The sequence below is a fragment of the Antechinus flavipes genome, chromosome 1, assembly GCF_016432865.1.
Source record: "Antechinus flavipes isolate AdamAnt ecotype Samford, QLD, Australia chromosome 1, AdamAnt_v2, whole genome shotgun sequence".
NCBI lineage: Eukaryota > Metazoa > Chordata > Mammalia > Dasyuromorphia > Dasyuridae > Antechinus > Antechinus flavipes.
Window position 1 is genome coordinate 674,205,777 of NC_067398.1, and position 13,490 is coordinate 674,219,266.

Below are 13,490 nucleotides of genomic sequence, written 5' to 3' on the forward strand. Positions count from 1 at the left end.
TAAATTTCTCTGTATTCTATCTTTTAAGTTTTTTTCCCCCATTCTGGTACTATATGATTTCTATGCTTGAGATCTTTCCAGCTCTACTAAATTTGCTGAACTTAATTAAACATTGTCTATTTGATGACTCTATGATTCAGCTTCCACTGAATAACAAGGTCTCCTAAACATGAATCCTAAATATTTTGAGCTAGAGTTTCACTGTTTGGTTATAAAATATAACTTAGCTAAGTTTAAAAAGCTCTAGCTTTATAAGACTCTGACTGCCAAACTACAAACCTCAACAGGAATTTGCTCATTATGTTGTTGATGGCTATCTTCAAGTATATGAAGAATTGTCACTGGAGGAAATATTAAATTTGTTCTGTTTAAATCAAATATTAAGCACTTATTATGCTAGTCACTGAGGACACAAATACAAAGGATGAAATATTCCCTACTTGCAACGAGTTTGCATTCTAATGTTTGCCCCTACTCCCAACCCTTAAAAGAAAACAAACAAACAAAAAAACCCAACAACAAAAAAGAAATCCTAACAATTCTCAGTGAGCTAAAGTTGAATGAGCAGCATTTGAGAGCGGGATAAGCTCTTCTGCTTTGGAAATCTTCAAGAAGGTGGTCGAGTACTTACTTGGTGGATATGTTTTATGAGGGATTTCTTTCATGTGAGGCTTGGACTCTATGGTCATTGAAGTCTCTTCCAACTCACTGATTCTAACCAAAAAAGCTCTATGGTAATATGGAAGATGGAGTGGAGAATAGGCAGGGAAAGTAATAATGCAAATAAAAAGGCAGCATAGCACTAGTCTAAAAGTCAGAGGGTGATCGTAATTTCTAGCAAGTCAGTCATTTACGCTTTCTAAGCTTTATTTTACTCATTCTTAAAATGCAAAGAGTTATACTGGAACTAAGACAAACTGAAATGAAATAATGTGAAATAGTTTAAAAGTGAATAGAAATCAAAATGTGAAATCTTAAAAGCCAGACAAAAGAGTTTGTATTTTATCCTAGAAGCAACAGGGAGCCATTGAAGATTCTTGAGTAGGGAGATGATATAGTCAAAAATACGGCTTATAAATACTACTTTGCTAGGAGCTATGTCATGGATGAATTGGGGAAAGAGGAAACAAATTAGGAAAATGGGTCAAACACCACTTTATTAGAAAGAGACACCGTTCCCTACTGATATTTTAATCAGGGGATATAAAGAATACATTTTTTACTGAGGATGGGGCAAGATGTCCTGTAACTGTGTAATATGTGGAAGACAGGAGAAACTATGAAGATCTCAATATTCTCCTGTGCAGAACTCAAGGTGCATTATCAGGGAGATAAAATTGGGGTGAATTAAGCATATGCGAGGGTGAAGTCAGAAAGCTAGAATCTTGGGTCTAGTTCTTATGACCTATGTAACCTTAGAAAAACCCCTTAACTTCTCTGGGTTTCCATTTTCTGATTTAGCCTCCAAGTAAAAGGATTAATCATGTGTAAGGCTGCTTCTAGCTCTTTAAAAAAGCTTGGAAAATGGATGTGCAGGACCAAAGAGGATGCTGAGCAGAACCTTTAAAATTATATTCAAGCTTAGTTGTAGAAGGACACACAAGTGAACATTCAAACTGTGTAAGATTCTAGAGAAGGAGAATACAGAAGTAAGATGAAACATAATGAGAGAAGAGGACCAAAGGGACGTGTAGAAGAGAAGACACTTTTCTGATGGTAGACTTCATGGCAAACATGAACTAGGCCCTGAGGTAAGAAAAAGAGAGGACATTCAAGGAATAGAGGATGATTTATGTGAATGCTGATAGGAGGCAGGAAATATAATGAATTAGAGGAAGAAGTAATAGTTCTCTTCAGTTTGATTGGAACTAAGAGGTGAAACAGAATAATGTGAAATAAAGTTTTTTAAGTGATGTTGAAGCCAAAATGCGAAGTCTTAAATGCCAGAAAAAGAGCTTGTATTTATGAGTTGGGGAACAATGCAAGCAGAATTATAGTTTATAAAGATTACATTGGAAGGAGCTTTGTCAAGGAAGGATTAAAGAAGAATTGGAAACACATTAGGAACTTAATCCCACAATCCAAGGGAAATGTGACAAAAACCACTGCAGTAGGATCTGGACAGTATGAAGGAATAGTTTTTCTGGAATATTGAGAATGTCTGTCACAGGTAACTGCAGCAGAGAATGAGAGAAGTGACATTTATTAACCCCTCATACAGTCTGAACTAATGTGATGATGATGTAATGACAGTGAAAAACACTTGGAAGGCACTTTGGGGATCACTAAGGCTAATCCTACCTGAAACACAACGTCCTTCTCCAATCCAATTCTTCTCCAATACCCTGAAATGACCTCTAGTGACAAAGACCTCAATTCCTCCTCAGGGAGGTATTTCCATTATTAGACAGTTTACATCATGAAATTCTTTGTTCTATTTAGTAGAAATTACTCTTTATACCTTCATCCAAGAGCCCTATTCTGCCCTCTGGTGCCAAGCAGACAAAGTCACAGCACTTTAAATGAAGATCAGTAAGTCAGGTGTCCCTTAAGTCTCTGCCCAAGGATGGCACTTTTAATACCAGAAAAATCAAACTGCAGATCTATGAAATCTATGAGGTTTTCTTTAAATCAAAACCAAGTTCTTGATTATCTTTTCCTTTTCTCCTGGATATTCTTTCTATATACAATTAGAAAACTTTCTCATTCAAATCAACTTAATACAATTATTTCCAAACTAATCATATAGAGGAATTCTTTGGGAGGCCCAGAATAGGAGATATACATGCCACATTTTTTCACACCAAAAAAGGCAGACTCATCTTACAGGGTTGCATCTACTTCTCAACAGAGTTTAGGCAGAAATTGGGAATGTTTAAATGTGAAGTCATTTGCTAAGGCAATGACAGGTGATAATGAGAAAAAGCTAGGTACAACAACCCACTGCTTGAATTCTATAAGTTGTTAATTTTGTATGGTCCACGAATGATGTTATAAATATTCAAATGGTTCTTGGCAGAAAAAAGGTCCCCCACCCACCCTGTGTTTAGGATGAAACTAGTTTAATTAGAAAACTTGTATAAAAATACTGGTCAGGGAACTTTTAGAACCTTAATTTATTATGTCTTTATTTTGTTTGTATTTTTAATCTTTTATTCTTCTTTTGTAAATTGATTCTCTCCTCAACTATGTTTCTAATTAAGCAGGAAGACATGGGAAAATGTCATCCTAGGAGACTTTAAAGGTGACAGCCAAAAATCTGACTAAAGGAAGAGAGAATAAAGCGGGAGCAGCAATATCCCAAGGCTGATCAGAGTTTGGGAAGTAAAGGCAGAGACAGGAAACCAGCTTCCCTAGGAGGCGGCCCCTGAGAGCTGCAAAATTTGTTTCCAATTCCATCACAGAGAAACTGTCATCAGAGCAGGCTGAGAGGCCAAGTTGGCATCAGGGTAGAGGAGAAGGCCAGGCCAGATGCTAGTTAACCTGAAACTTTATTGTCAGTCTCTAGGGCCAGGCAGAGGCTACCTCAGGAGAAGACTCCTTTTGCTCTGAAACAACAATTCTGAGCTCTGCAAGTGGTTTTGTCTTTTCCTCCTTAATTCCAGCAAAGTACTTTTGAAAATGAACTTTTTTTTTTTTGGAGAATTAAGGAAACAAAAAGGGGCATATGTGGGATGAGGCATATATAGAATGAGTAGGCAGGGGAAAAAAGGTGACTGAAGCAAAAGTAGCCAGATTTGGCAAGAGATTCAAAAATATTTGACATCTAATTTGGTCAATAATTCTTTTAAAATACTGACATCTTTTGGGAGGGTTAAAAGAGAAATCAGTCATTACATACCTTAATATGAATTGCTTAATTATAATTAATAACAATAATCTATTCTTATCTCGGGAAAATTAAGGGAACATAAATTTTGATAGGAAGAAGAAAAAATTTTGATAGGAAACTAGAACTTTCAGAAGATAAGCTCACATGAAAAGACTTTGAGCAGCAAATTTGGTGAGTAAGAGAGAACTGAACCACAGAAAAAAATTGGGAAATCCTTTTCTTCTCTCTTTCCTTTCAGCCTAGATAGTGGCAGTATGGGCAAATGTCATGGTTTTTATATAGCTAAAACACTCCAAAGCCACAGAAGAGACCAAAAGTAGCATAATAAATGATAGAAGAAAGCTCATGCAGGTACTGTCTTGAAAGTCAACCTATGTGGAGAAGCATCTCATACGAAAGGGATTGTCTTAGAAAGAGTTGGTGTGGAAGCCAAGCAGCCCAATTCTGCCATCAGGAAGTATATGAGAATCTAGCTCAGTGGTTCTCAAAGTCTGGTCCAGAGCATCCTGGGAATCTCTGAAATCCTTTCAGAGAGTCTACAAATTCATAATCAGTTTTTATTTTTAATGTGATCAATATCTATAACTATAAACCACATAAACAAAAACTCTTTGGACAGATCCTCAATCATTTTTAATAGGATAAAGATATTGAGAATAAAAATTTGAGGACCACTGGTCTAGCTGATTAAGAATGACAAAAAAAAAAAAAATCACTGCCTTTGTTCCCAATATTGGCTGTCTGAATTTTATTGAGGAAAGTGACATAGTTTTGGTTGCTGGATTTGTTCAAAAAAGTCATAATATTTCTAAATTGTGTTTCAAGTTTGTAAAAGTTGCGAATGTTTCTCTTCTGGCCTTTTGCAAAGGCAAGAAGGAAAGATCAAGATCATAAAAATTGTACTATGTTTTTGTTACAGTAAAAAAAAAAAAAGCCCTTCCTAGCTGTGTGATCCTGGGCAAGTCATTTAACCCCAATTGCCTTAGCAAACAAACAAAAAAAAAGTCATGTAAAAAAGAAACCAGAAATAATTCAAGATAAACATTATATGTGCTCTCTAGGGATGCCTACAAGCAGAGTATTGAATAAGCCATTGGCCAAAAAAAAAAAAAAAAAGTGATTCAAACTCTGAGGAGTCTACAAGAATAACTAGTTCTCTTTCCTATCTATGGTGCTACTTCCTCACGTCTCCGAAGTGAGGTCCACCAAAGCTGCTGAGCTCTCTTTTCATAAAGAGAAGAACACGGTCAGGCACATCTGCGTTGGTGGTCAGTTTGCTCTAATCATTCCAAAAAATTAAAATTAATAAAACTGTTCTGCACAAGACAGTTCTGTCACTCCAGCGATGTAATCAAAGAAAACAAAGATAAAAAGTGAAACAGTATTTGTCTATCTGAACCATCATTTCTTACTAGAAAACCATAACTCTTTATATAATCATGATTAAATTATTCTGTTAAGGACTATGCAGGATAATTTCGAGTGAGGTTTTTGTGAGAAAAATCTCATTTCTAAGAGAGGAACACCCTCAAGAGGGAAACTTTATCCATTTTCTTTTAGATCTTGTCTTTCCCCTTTGGGACAGGGATAGGAAAGAAAGTGGTTGAGGAAAGAGTTGTTTCTTTTTCCTAGAAAATTTTAGAGCTTGGAAGGGCCTCAGAGATCCACCCAGAAACTAAAAAGGAATCTTCTCTAAAATATTCCTAAGGGAGTTACTCCCTGGACACATCTGGTAAGGGAGAATCAACTACTTCCTAAAAACACAAACTCCATTTTCAGAATTCCAATTGTTTGTTTTCCTTGTCATCCAGGTGAAATCTGTCCCACTGTGATTTCCTTCTATTTCCTTCAGTTCTGCCTCTGGGGTTAAGCAGAACCAGAGTAATCTCTCTTCCATATGACAGCCCTTCAAATACTTGAAGATGAGGAATATGTTCTCCCTAAATTTTTTTCTTCATTAAGTTAAACATTCCCCCCACACTAATGGCCAAGAACAATTACCTTGAAAGATGATTTTGGTTCTGTCCAAGGGAGCTACTGCAGTTTTAGCAAGAGCTCCTGCCAATGCCCCGGATAATAGAGAATTGAGAACTTTTTTTTTATCATCCTACAAAAAAAAAAAAAAAAAGACAAACACTGAACAATCAGTAACAAAAGAAGTTTATTTTGCCACAATCAAATAAAATTATCCAATAAGTTGAGATGCAAAACCTTTTATTTTCAAATAATCATGTAAAAATCGGTTGAATTCTACCAATTTGTTTCAACCATAGCTTCAATAACTATACAATTTCAATTAAGTAACTTCTCTAGGTTTCAGTTTCTTTTGCTATAAAATAAACAGGTTGGGGGTCTTAACATAAATCTGTGGATAGATTTCAGAAGGTCTATGAATTTGGAGAGGAAAAATTATAAGATAATTTCAAAATAATTTTCTTTTTAATCCCATATACTTTATTTTTTTAAATATAATATCCTGAGAAACATTATAATATTTCAGACACAAAAAAGATTAAGAACTCCTAGACTAGAAGTTTCTAGACATTAAACTTAGATTCTATAACTTCTATTGGCCTACTACCAATTAAGGTCAAGTGAAATTAAACTCAAAGTTTTTCTGGGCAACATTAATTACCTCAATTGTCCTAATAAAAGGAAGAAAGTATCTGGCAAGACCCTGCAAAACAGAGATGACTAGACCTATGAGGTACAAAGTTCTCAGATCACTGACTTGTGAACAGACAAGGCCCTAGTCTTTTTTTTTTTTTGACTCACTCATACTAAATAAAGAAGTAAACCTTGACCCTTTCTATTTAAAAATTATTTTGAACCAAATGCTTAAAAGACAAAACAAAGAATCTTCTTTCTTTTAATTTTTTCACCACCCACACCTCCCCTCTTCCCCGCACACAGAGTTCACCACTACCACTATCATCATCATGTTTCTACCTTTGGCCACAAGTTTTCTTTTTATAAGGCCCAGTTAGCCTTCTTACTGTTCAATGGCTACAGTTTGCATCTTTATCTATAGACAGCCTTTGGCACAAAAAGTTCATTTGAAAGCAAAAATCCATCACCACTTCTGAAATGACTGAACTCTCAAAACATGCTATACTGTAAATAGTTCTCAAATATCATTAATACACTAGCAAAAATACACATATTCAACCTACAGTGGTTAACGGCTCTGGGAAAACTAAAGAATAATCAGCAACAGTGAGCTGTCAGTTATACCAATACAATGGATCATTACTCAAAATCAGAGCAGTTAATGCCACTAGGCTTAGATTATCTCTGAGCATCATGCTTCTCCACTGACATGAAATAACAATCACAGTAGAATTTTGAAACATTTTGGTTATAATGTAGTATGATGTTATATAAAACAATGTTGGTCAAGGTATGTGTGTAGTATCAATAAAATAAAAAAAACTCAAAAGTTCAAAAATGATTCTAAAACTGGGATGTCATACATTAGAGCAGGTAGAAAAACAACTCAATGAGTACATCCTAGGTTAAAAAAAAAAAAAGGGACAGGAACTAAAATATTAAATGGAAGCACATTTGGAAACTTCCAAAAGTAGATTCACAGACTTTTGGTGTTGGAAAGGCCTCAGAGATCAAGGCTAAACCTTCATTTTTAAATAAAAAGGTTGAAACCTTTTTATTGTATCACATTGATTTTTCAATTATAACTTTCTTTCCTCCTTTTCCCAAGAAGCCTTCCCTTGTGCTAAAGACTGAGAAACAAAAACAAAACACAGTTCAGCAAAATAAAGCAACACATTGACTCAGTTGGACAGTATGCACTGTATTTCATAAACATAGTCTCCCACATTGGAAATAAAGAAGAGCTCATTTTCTTTAATCTTTCTCAGGGGCCAATCTTAGTCCCTGTTCTTCCATTTTACATTGTTGGAGTCATTGTGCATATTACTTTGCTGATTTTGCTAACCTCCCTCTGTTCTCTGTTTATGAAGCCAGAACACCTGGCTTCACTTCCTGACTGTCACTTAGTACCTATGTGACCTTAATCATACTTAGGACATGCCTAGACTTAGTACCTTACTATCTTGAACAAGTTACTTTATCATTTTAAACTTCATTGTCCTTAAGTTTAAAATGAAAGTGTTGGACTAAATGCCTTCAAAAGTCCCTTCTCTCTCTCAATCCATAATTTTACGACATAAGTCTTCTTTAGTCTTCTCTGAACTTTTCACATATATCATTGGCCACATGATTTCTCCATTATAGTCACTGATTACAATTAGCTTAGCTTTTTCTCAGATGATTACCTACTTCTGTTTTTAGTTTTTCACAATTATACAAATGCTGCAATGACATGTGTGTGTGTATATATATATATATCTTTATTTGGAAGATTCTTGCAAGATCTATGGGTTAAAGGATTTGGTTTGTTTAGACACTAGACTAATGATAACTATCGACTATTCTATAATTTGTCTTAAAACTCAGTAATACAATGATCTAAGACAATCCAAAGAACTCATCCAGAGAAAGAACTATGGAGTCTGAACGCAGATCAAAGCATACTATTTTCATTTTCTTTTCTTTTTGTGGTTTTTTTCCCTTTTGGTCTGTTTCTAGTGGCTAAAATGTCTTCCTCCACTATTCAGGTGGGTTGTTTCCAATAATCATTAACCAAAAGGCTAAGAGGCTTTATGCTGTGATGTAAAAGGAGAGCACTGCAATGAGTTGGCCCAAGAAGGCTAAAACAGGAGCACTGATATCTTAAAAGCGGGCAAAGCTGTTTACAAATATGATCTCCTCTCACTCCCACAACAATCCTGGGGTGGGTGGGTGTTAGCATTTTCCCTGTTTTATGGATAAGGAAACTGGGCAGACAGAATTGTGAAGTGACCTGCTCAGGGATCCTGAGGTGGGATTCAAATTCAGGTCTTCTAGTCTTCAGTCCCGGGACTCGGTGCACTATGGCACCCCCTAGTGGCCTAGTGGTAGCAGAAAAACAGGAAACAATATATACCCAAATGATGGGGAACTGACAGAATATACAAAGGGCAGAATACGGGAATTAATGTACCAGAATGTTTTTTGAACCATAAGAAATGATAAATATGAGTATTTTAGAAAAACATTGGGAGACTTGAACAAACTAATAGATAGTGAAGGCAGAACCATGATACAAAATGGTGACACCAAAGTAAAAGAAAACAGCTCTAAGAAACATTAAAATTCAGATCAATAATGATGAACCTTAATTTCAGAGGAGTAGAAACATACTTCTTTACTTTTGGAATAGAAAAAAATGACAAATGGGCAGTGTGGATGGCCACACCTAGACTACCCCACATAGTGAATGTGCTGATCTGTTTTTCTTTGGCACAGGTGTTTTAAGAAATGATACAAACCTCCCAAAACAACAATAAAGCATTTACTTAAAGGGGAAAGACACTGATCTTAGCACCAAAAGACCAAGGTTCAGCCTTGTTTTGGTTATTACCTAATTTGCAAAATTTTTTTCCACTTTCCCTTGGTGTTCTGGTAAGCCCAAATGAGACAAATGTGCACAAAACACTATATATATAAAAACAGATTCTCTTATGCTTTTCAGTAAAGTAAATAAAGCAAATAAAAATTATATCATTAAGTAAAATATAAGGTGTATTATTATTATTAAACATCTGCTAATGTTCTTCTCTAAAAACATGGCCTCATCATGGCCTAGAAGTAATCCTTAGTACTTGAAAGCTGTCCCAGGGAAGAGTAAATTCTTGCATGTTATATCAGGAAAAGCTTAGATAAAAGGCCTGATGATGGAAATTATGTCTGCTGGCCAAGAAACAACCAGAAAAAGGTTAATCACCAACTTGGTCAGAAGAGTATGAATTTTTCAATTAAACCAGTTCTTTAACACAAGCTACTGAACCGTTATAAAAGAGGCTGTTATCAGTACTGGTGGAGGAAAGACCCACACCAACCAAATCATTGACCTTTGAAGTATTATTATTAAAATAAGCCCTATTAACCTAAACAAAAACAGATAAGCAAACCAATACATACACATGCCCAGAGGTATATATACATACATGTGTATACATATATATACATAATTACATTTATATATACTATACACACACATATGTGTGTGTATATATATGCATCATACACACACATCTGTACTGACAACCATGGAAAGTACACGCTGTTTCCAATTACTATATCATTTCTTCATAGAAGTATCTTTGAGGAAAAGCATATTTTCCCGAACAGATCTACAAATTAAATAAGGTCACCAGGAAAGAAAGCATTTGTTGTACTTACCCCACCAGTAACCGGTAGAATGGTCTTCACATCCTTCTCTTTTATACCCACAGAAGCTTCTTTCACACCATTACCCATACCAGTCTTGTTGATAAAAGAAGATGGTATTCCTAGGTTAAAACAAAAATGTTTAATAAGAAACACAGAACTCATCTACCTCAAGGAAAAGTATGGAAGTATAATTTCTTAGGATCACTTTCAGTTCTATGATCCCAAGGCTGAAATCAAAGCAGACTAAAGGATGGCCTTTTCCATCTCAAATGGACAACAGGAATTCTTCTAAGGTAGAGTGGTGCTGTGACAAGAGCCTAGGACTTCAGATCAGGAACCCAAGGGACAAGTACTAGCACTGCTACTTACCAAAGGAGACTGTAAGCAAATTATTGAACTTCTTTTTGTTTCAGTTTCCTTATCAATAAAATCACAATAAAAATAACTTTTCACTTCACAAGATTTCTATAAATAATTTGTAAACTCTTAATACCCTATAGAAATCATAATGAAGTTACCAACCAGATGGAAAAAATGCTCCAAAATCACGAATAAGAAAAATATAAATGAAAACAACTTGGCAAAAATGTTACAAAAGGAAAATGGTGGCTGTTCCAGGGGCTATGGAAAGGCACAGTAAAATATTGTTGATGGAATTATGAACTGGTCTAATTGCCTTCTGGAAAGTAATTTGGAACTATAATTACAGTGTCGCTAAGTTTGTGACTTTAACCTAAGTTATTATCATTTCTAAATTATATACTATACACTTCAAGGAGATCAAAGATAGGCAGAAAGAATTCATATGCACCAAAATTTTTATAGCAGTAAAAAAAAAGAGAAACAAAGTGGGTACCAATCAGTTAGGGAATAGCTGAACAAATGATGGTAAATAAATGGAGACATAAGAATATGAATGTGGTATGTGAATGAAGGGGATGAGGACTACACTAGTAATTTTGTGGGTATGAGAAACTCCTAAATGAGAAAATTTTCCTTCTGACAGAAAGGAGACAGACAAAGCCTATATGTGAATTTTTTGCTTGTCTATATTTATTACAAAGGATGGCAGGAGTTGATGAGAGATGACAGTGATGAAGAAAAAAAAATTCATGAGACATTTCAAAATACACATAAGAAAGCAAAAGGAAATTCAGGAGGGATGAAGTTGTACAAATAGGGCAGAGTTTGAGTTACTATCATGTTAAGTTTAATCTATACTTTTATTAAAAAAACAAAACCTTACATATATAGTTAGTTACATATGCAACTCTTTTTTCCCCCCAGTTCTTTGTATATTGAAATGTTTTATGTTTTAGTCTATCAAATTCATAATAGAAATAAATTAAATCAAAGAATTATTAACACGAGATTGGGAGGAAGTTTGAAGGGAATCTAGTCCACCATCTTAACAAGGAACTTTGTGCCAGAAAAATTAGTTTTTAATACCTCTCATGTGCTCTACAGCAATGATTTCTTTCCTCTGTAAATAAAGCAAGGAAGAACATTCTCATCTTTTCTCAGGTTCAAACACAGCCATTATGATCCCATAACATTCTTTTTCAATTACTTTGCTGGATTTTCCCTTCTTTTTCACTTAACTATTTCAGGTTTCATCTAAATCTTCCTGTGTTTCTCTACATTTGTTATTGTTGCTTTTTGTTCTTTGTCCTTTGTTCTCAGAAAGGACCAAGACATCAGTAAAATGAAGCCGTGGCTTGCAAGGGAATTGGATTTGAGTGAGGGAGAGCAGTGTAAGGTCACCTGCTTCACTTTCCTCTTCAGAGCCATCTGGGTCCAGTGACCAGATATAGATCAGGAGGACTGGGGATGGCTCTGGATATTCTCTGCATTTACCATGTAATGCTAAGCTATAGTGTACAAAGCAATCACAACCTAGGTAAAACCATCTCAGCAGAAGGGTTAGAGTAGGTTGAGGGTAACTCACAGGCCTCAAATCTGTTGCTGACTTAGGGGGCTTTCTACCAATAGTATATGAAGAATTTCTCCGGAGGAATGGGTGAATGAGAACAAATTATTCCAATAGTCAAGAAGACATCAAAAACTCCAAGGTCAGTCACTGGTCACTGATCCACTGGTTACAAGGTCATTGCCAGCTGTTCTTTCTCTTATTTTGCCACTGAACTTTAATGATAATGGAAGACAAAGTGAAGTTGACAACTTTGTGCAACTGTGCTTCACATAAATCTAATTTATATATGAGTCAAGACATCACCTCATGATGTCATTGGTCCTCTTCAAAATGAAAGATGAACAGCATTTATCTCCTACATAATTTCCTGCAGCACAGTTACCAGAGTAATACAGATATAGAGCTGAAAGAAAACTCAGAAGCCACCTGGTCCAATTTCCTCAGTTTACAAATGAGGAAACTAAGGTGCAAGGCAGTTTTATGACTTAGCCCAGTTACACAGATACAAAGTGTCAGAAGCCAGATCCTCTGACTTTGGAGCCAAGACTCTTTCCATTGTGCCATGTGGCTTCCTAGAGGATATTACATTTCTGTACCATAATGTACTTAACAATTCACAAATCAATGGGCATCTCCTTTGTTTCCAGTTCTTTGCTACTACAAAAAGGGCTGCTATACTTTTAAAAAACTTTTTTACTTAACAAATGCTTACTGAATGTATGTTAAATTAAATATCTAAATCCACTGAATAAGAATATAATGGAATAGTATTATACTGTAATAATGAATGAATAATACACAGAAACCTGGGAGAACTTATACAAAATGACATAGTGTGAAGAAAGCAAAACAAAAAAAAATTTACTTGACTTCAACAATGTATGAAAAGCAATCAAATTATAACTACAATGTATAGAATCAGTAAAATTATAATGAATAATCTAAAATTTTAGAGAATTTCTTACTAAGATCTATCTTCTTCTTAGTAGTGCGTTGGAAGCTATGAATATATAATTTAGAGTCTACAAAAGAATATTCTGTCCTACTAGCTTTAGCTGAATTTTGCTATTTTCATATTAACAAGAAATGAGGCAGAGGGTAAGAATAAAAAGCTAAGATTATAGTATAAAAACAACAGGCAATAAAACAATTTTTAAAAAGAAAAGTAGTGAGGTCCTAAATTAGTGATGGCAAGGAAAAAAGTAGGTAGTGAGTTTCCCTTCTCTGGAAGTCTTCAATCAGGGACTGCATGACTACTTTGGGGCAAATATTTTTACAGGGAATAAATGTTTTAGGCAAGGCTAAGAATACTTATCCTTGAATATGATATCCCATCCTATTCAGATTTTATATAAAAATTGTATAGAGAACAAGAGTTATATATAAATACCTACATGATAATTTAATAAAAAACTTAATAATATAATAAGA

General features: G+C 34.9%; 1 protein-coding gene and 1 pseudogene across 1 annotated transcript in view; one reads left to right on the forward strand and one right to left on the reverse strand.

The window, feature by feature from the left end:
• The window catches only part of SLC25A42 (solute carrier family 25 member 42), a 53,482-nt gene that overhangs the window by 9,423 nt on the left and 30,569 nt on the right, over window positions 1-13,490 (reverse strand). The window contains exons 2-3 of the mRNA XM_051972308.1: window positions 10,136-10,245; window positions 5,834-5,939 (exon numbers count right to left, since the gene is read on the reverse strand). Of these exons, the coding sequence (XP_051828268.1) occupies window positions 5,834-5,939; window positions 10,136-10,213 (184 nt within the window). The 5' untranslated portion in view covers window positions 10,214-10,245. The remainder of the gene's footprint in view (window positions 1-5,833; window positions 5,940-10,135; window positions 10,246-13,490) is intronic.
• On the forward strand, window positions 2,749-5,246 carry LOC127545193 (40S ribosomal protein S23-like; annotated as a pseudogene).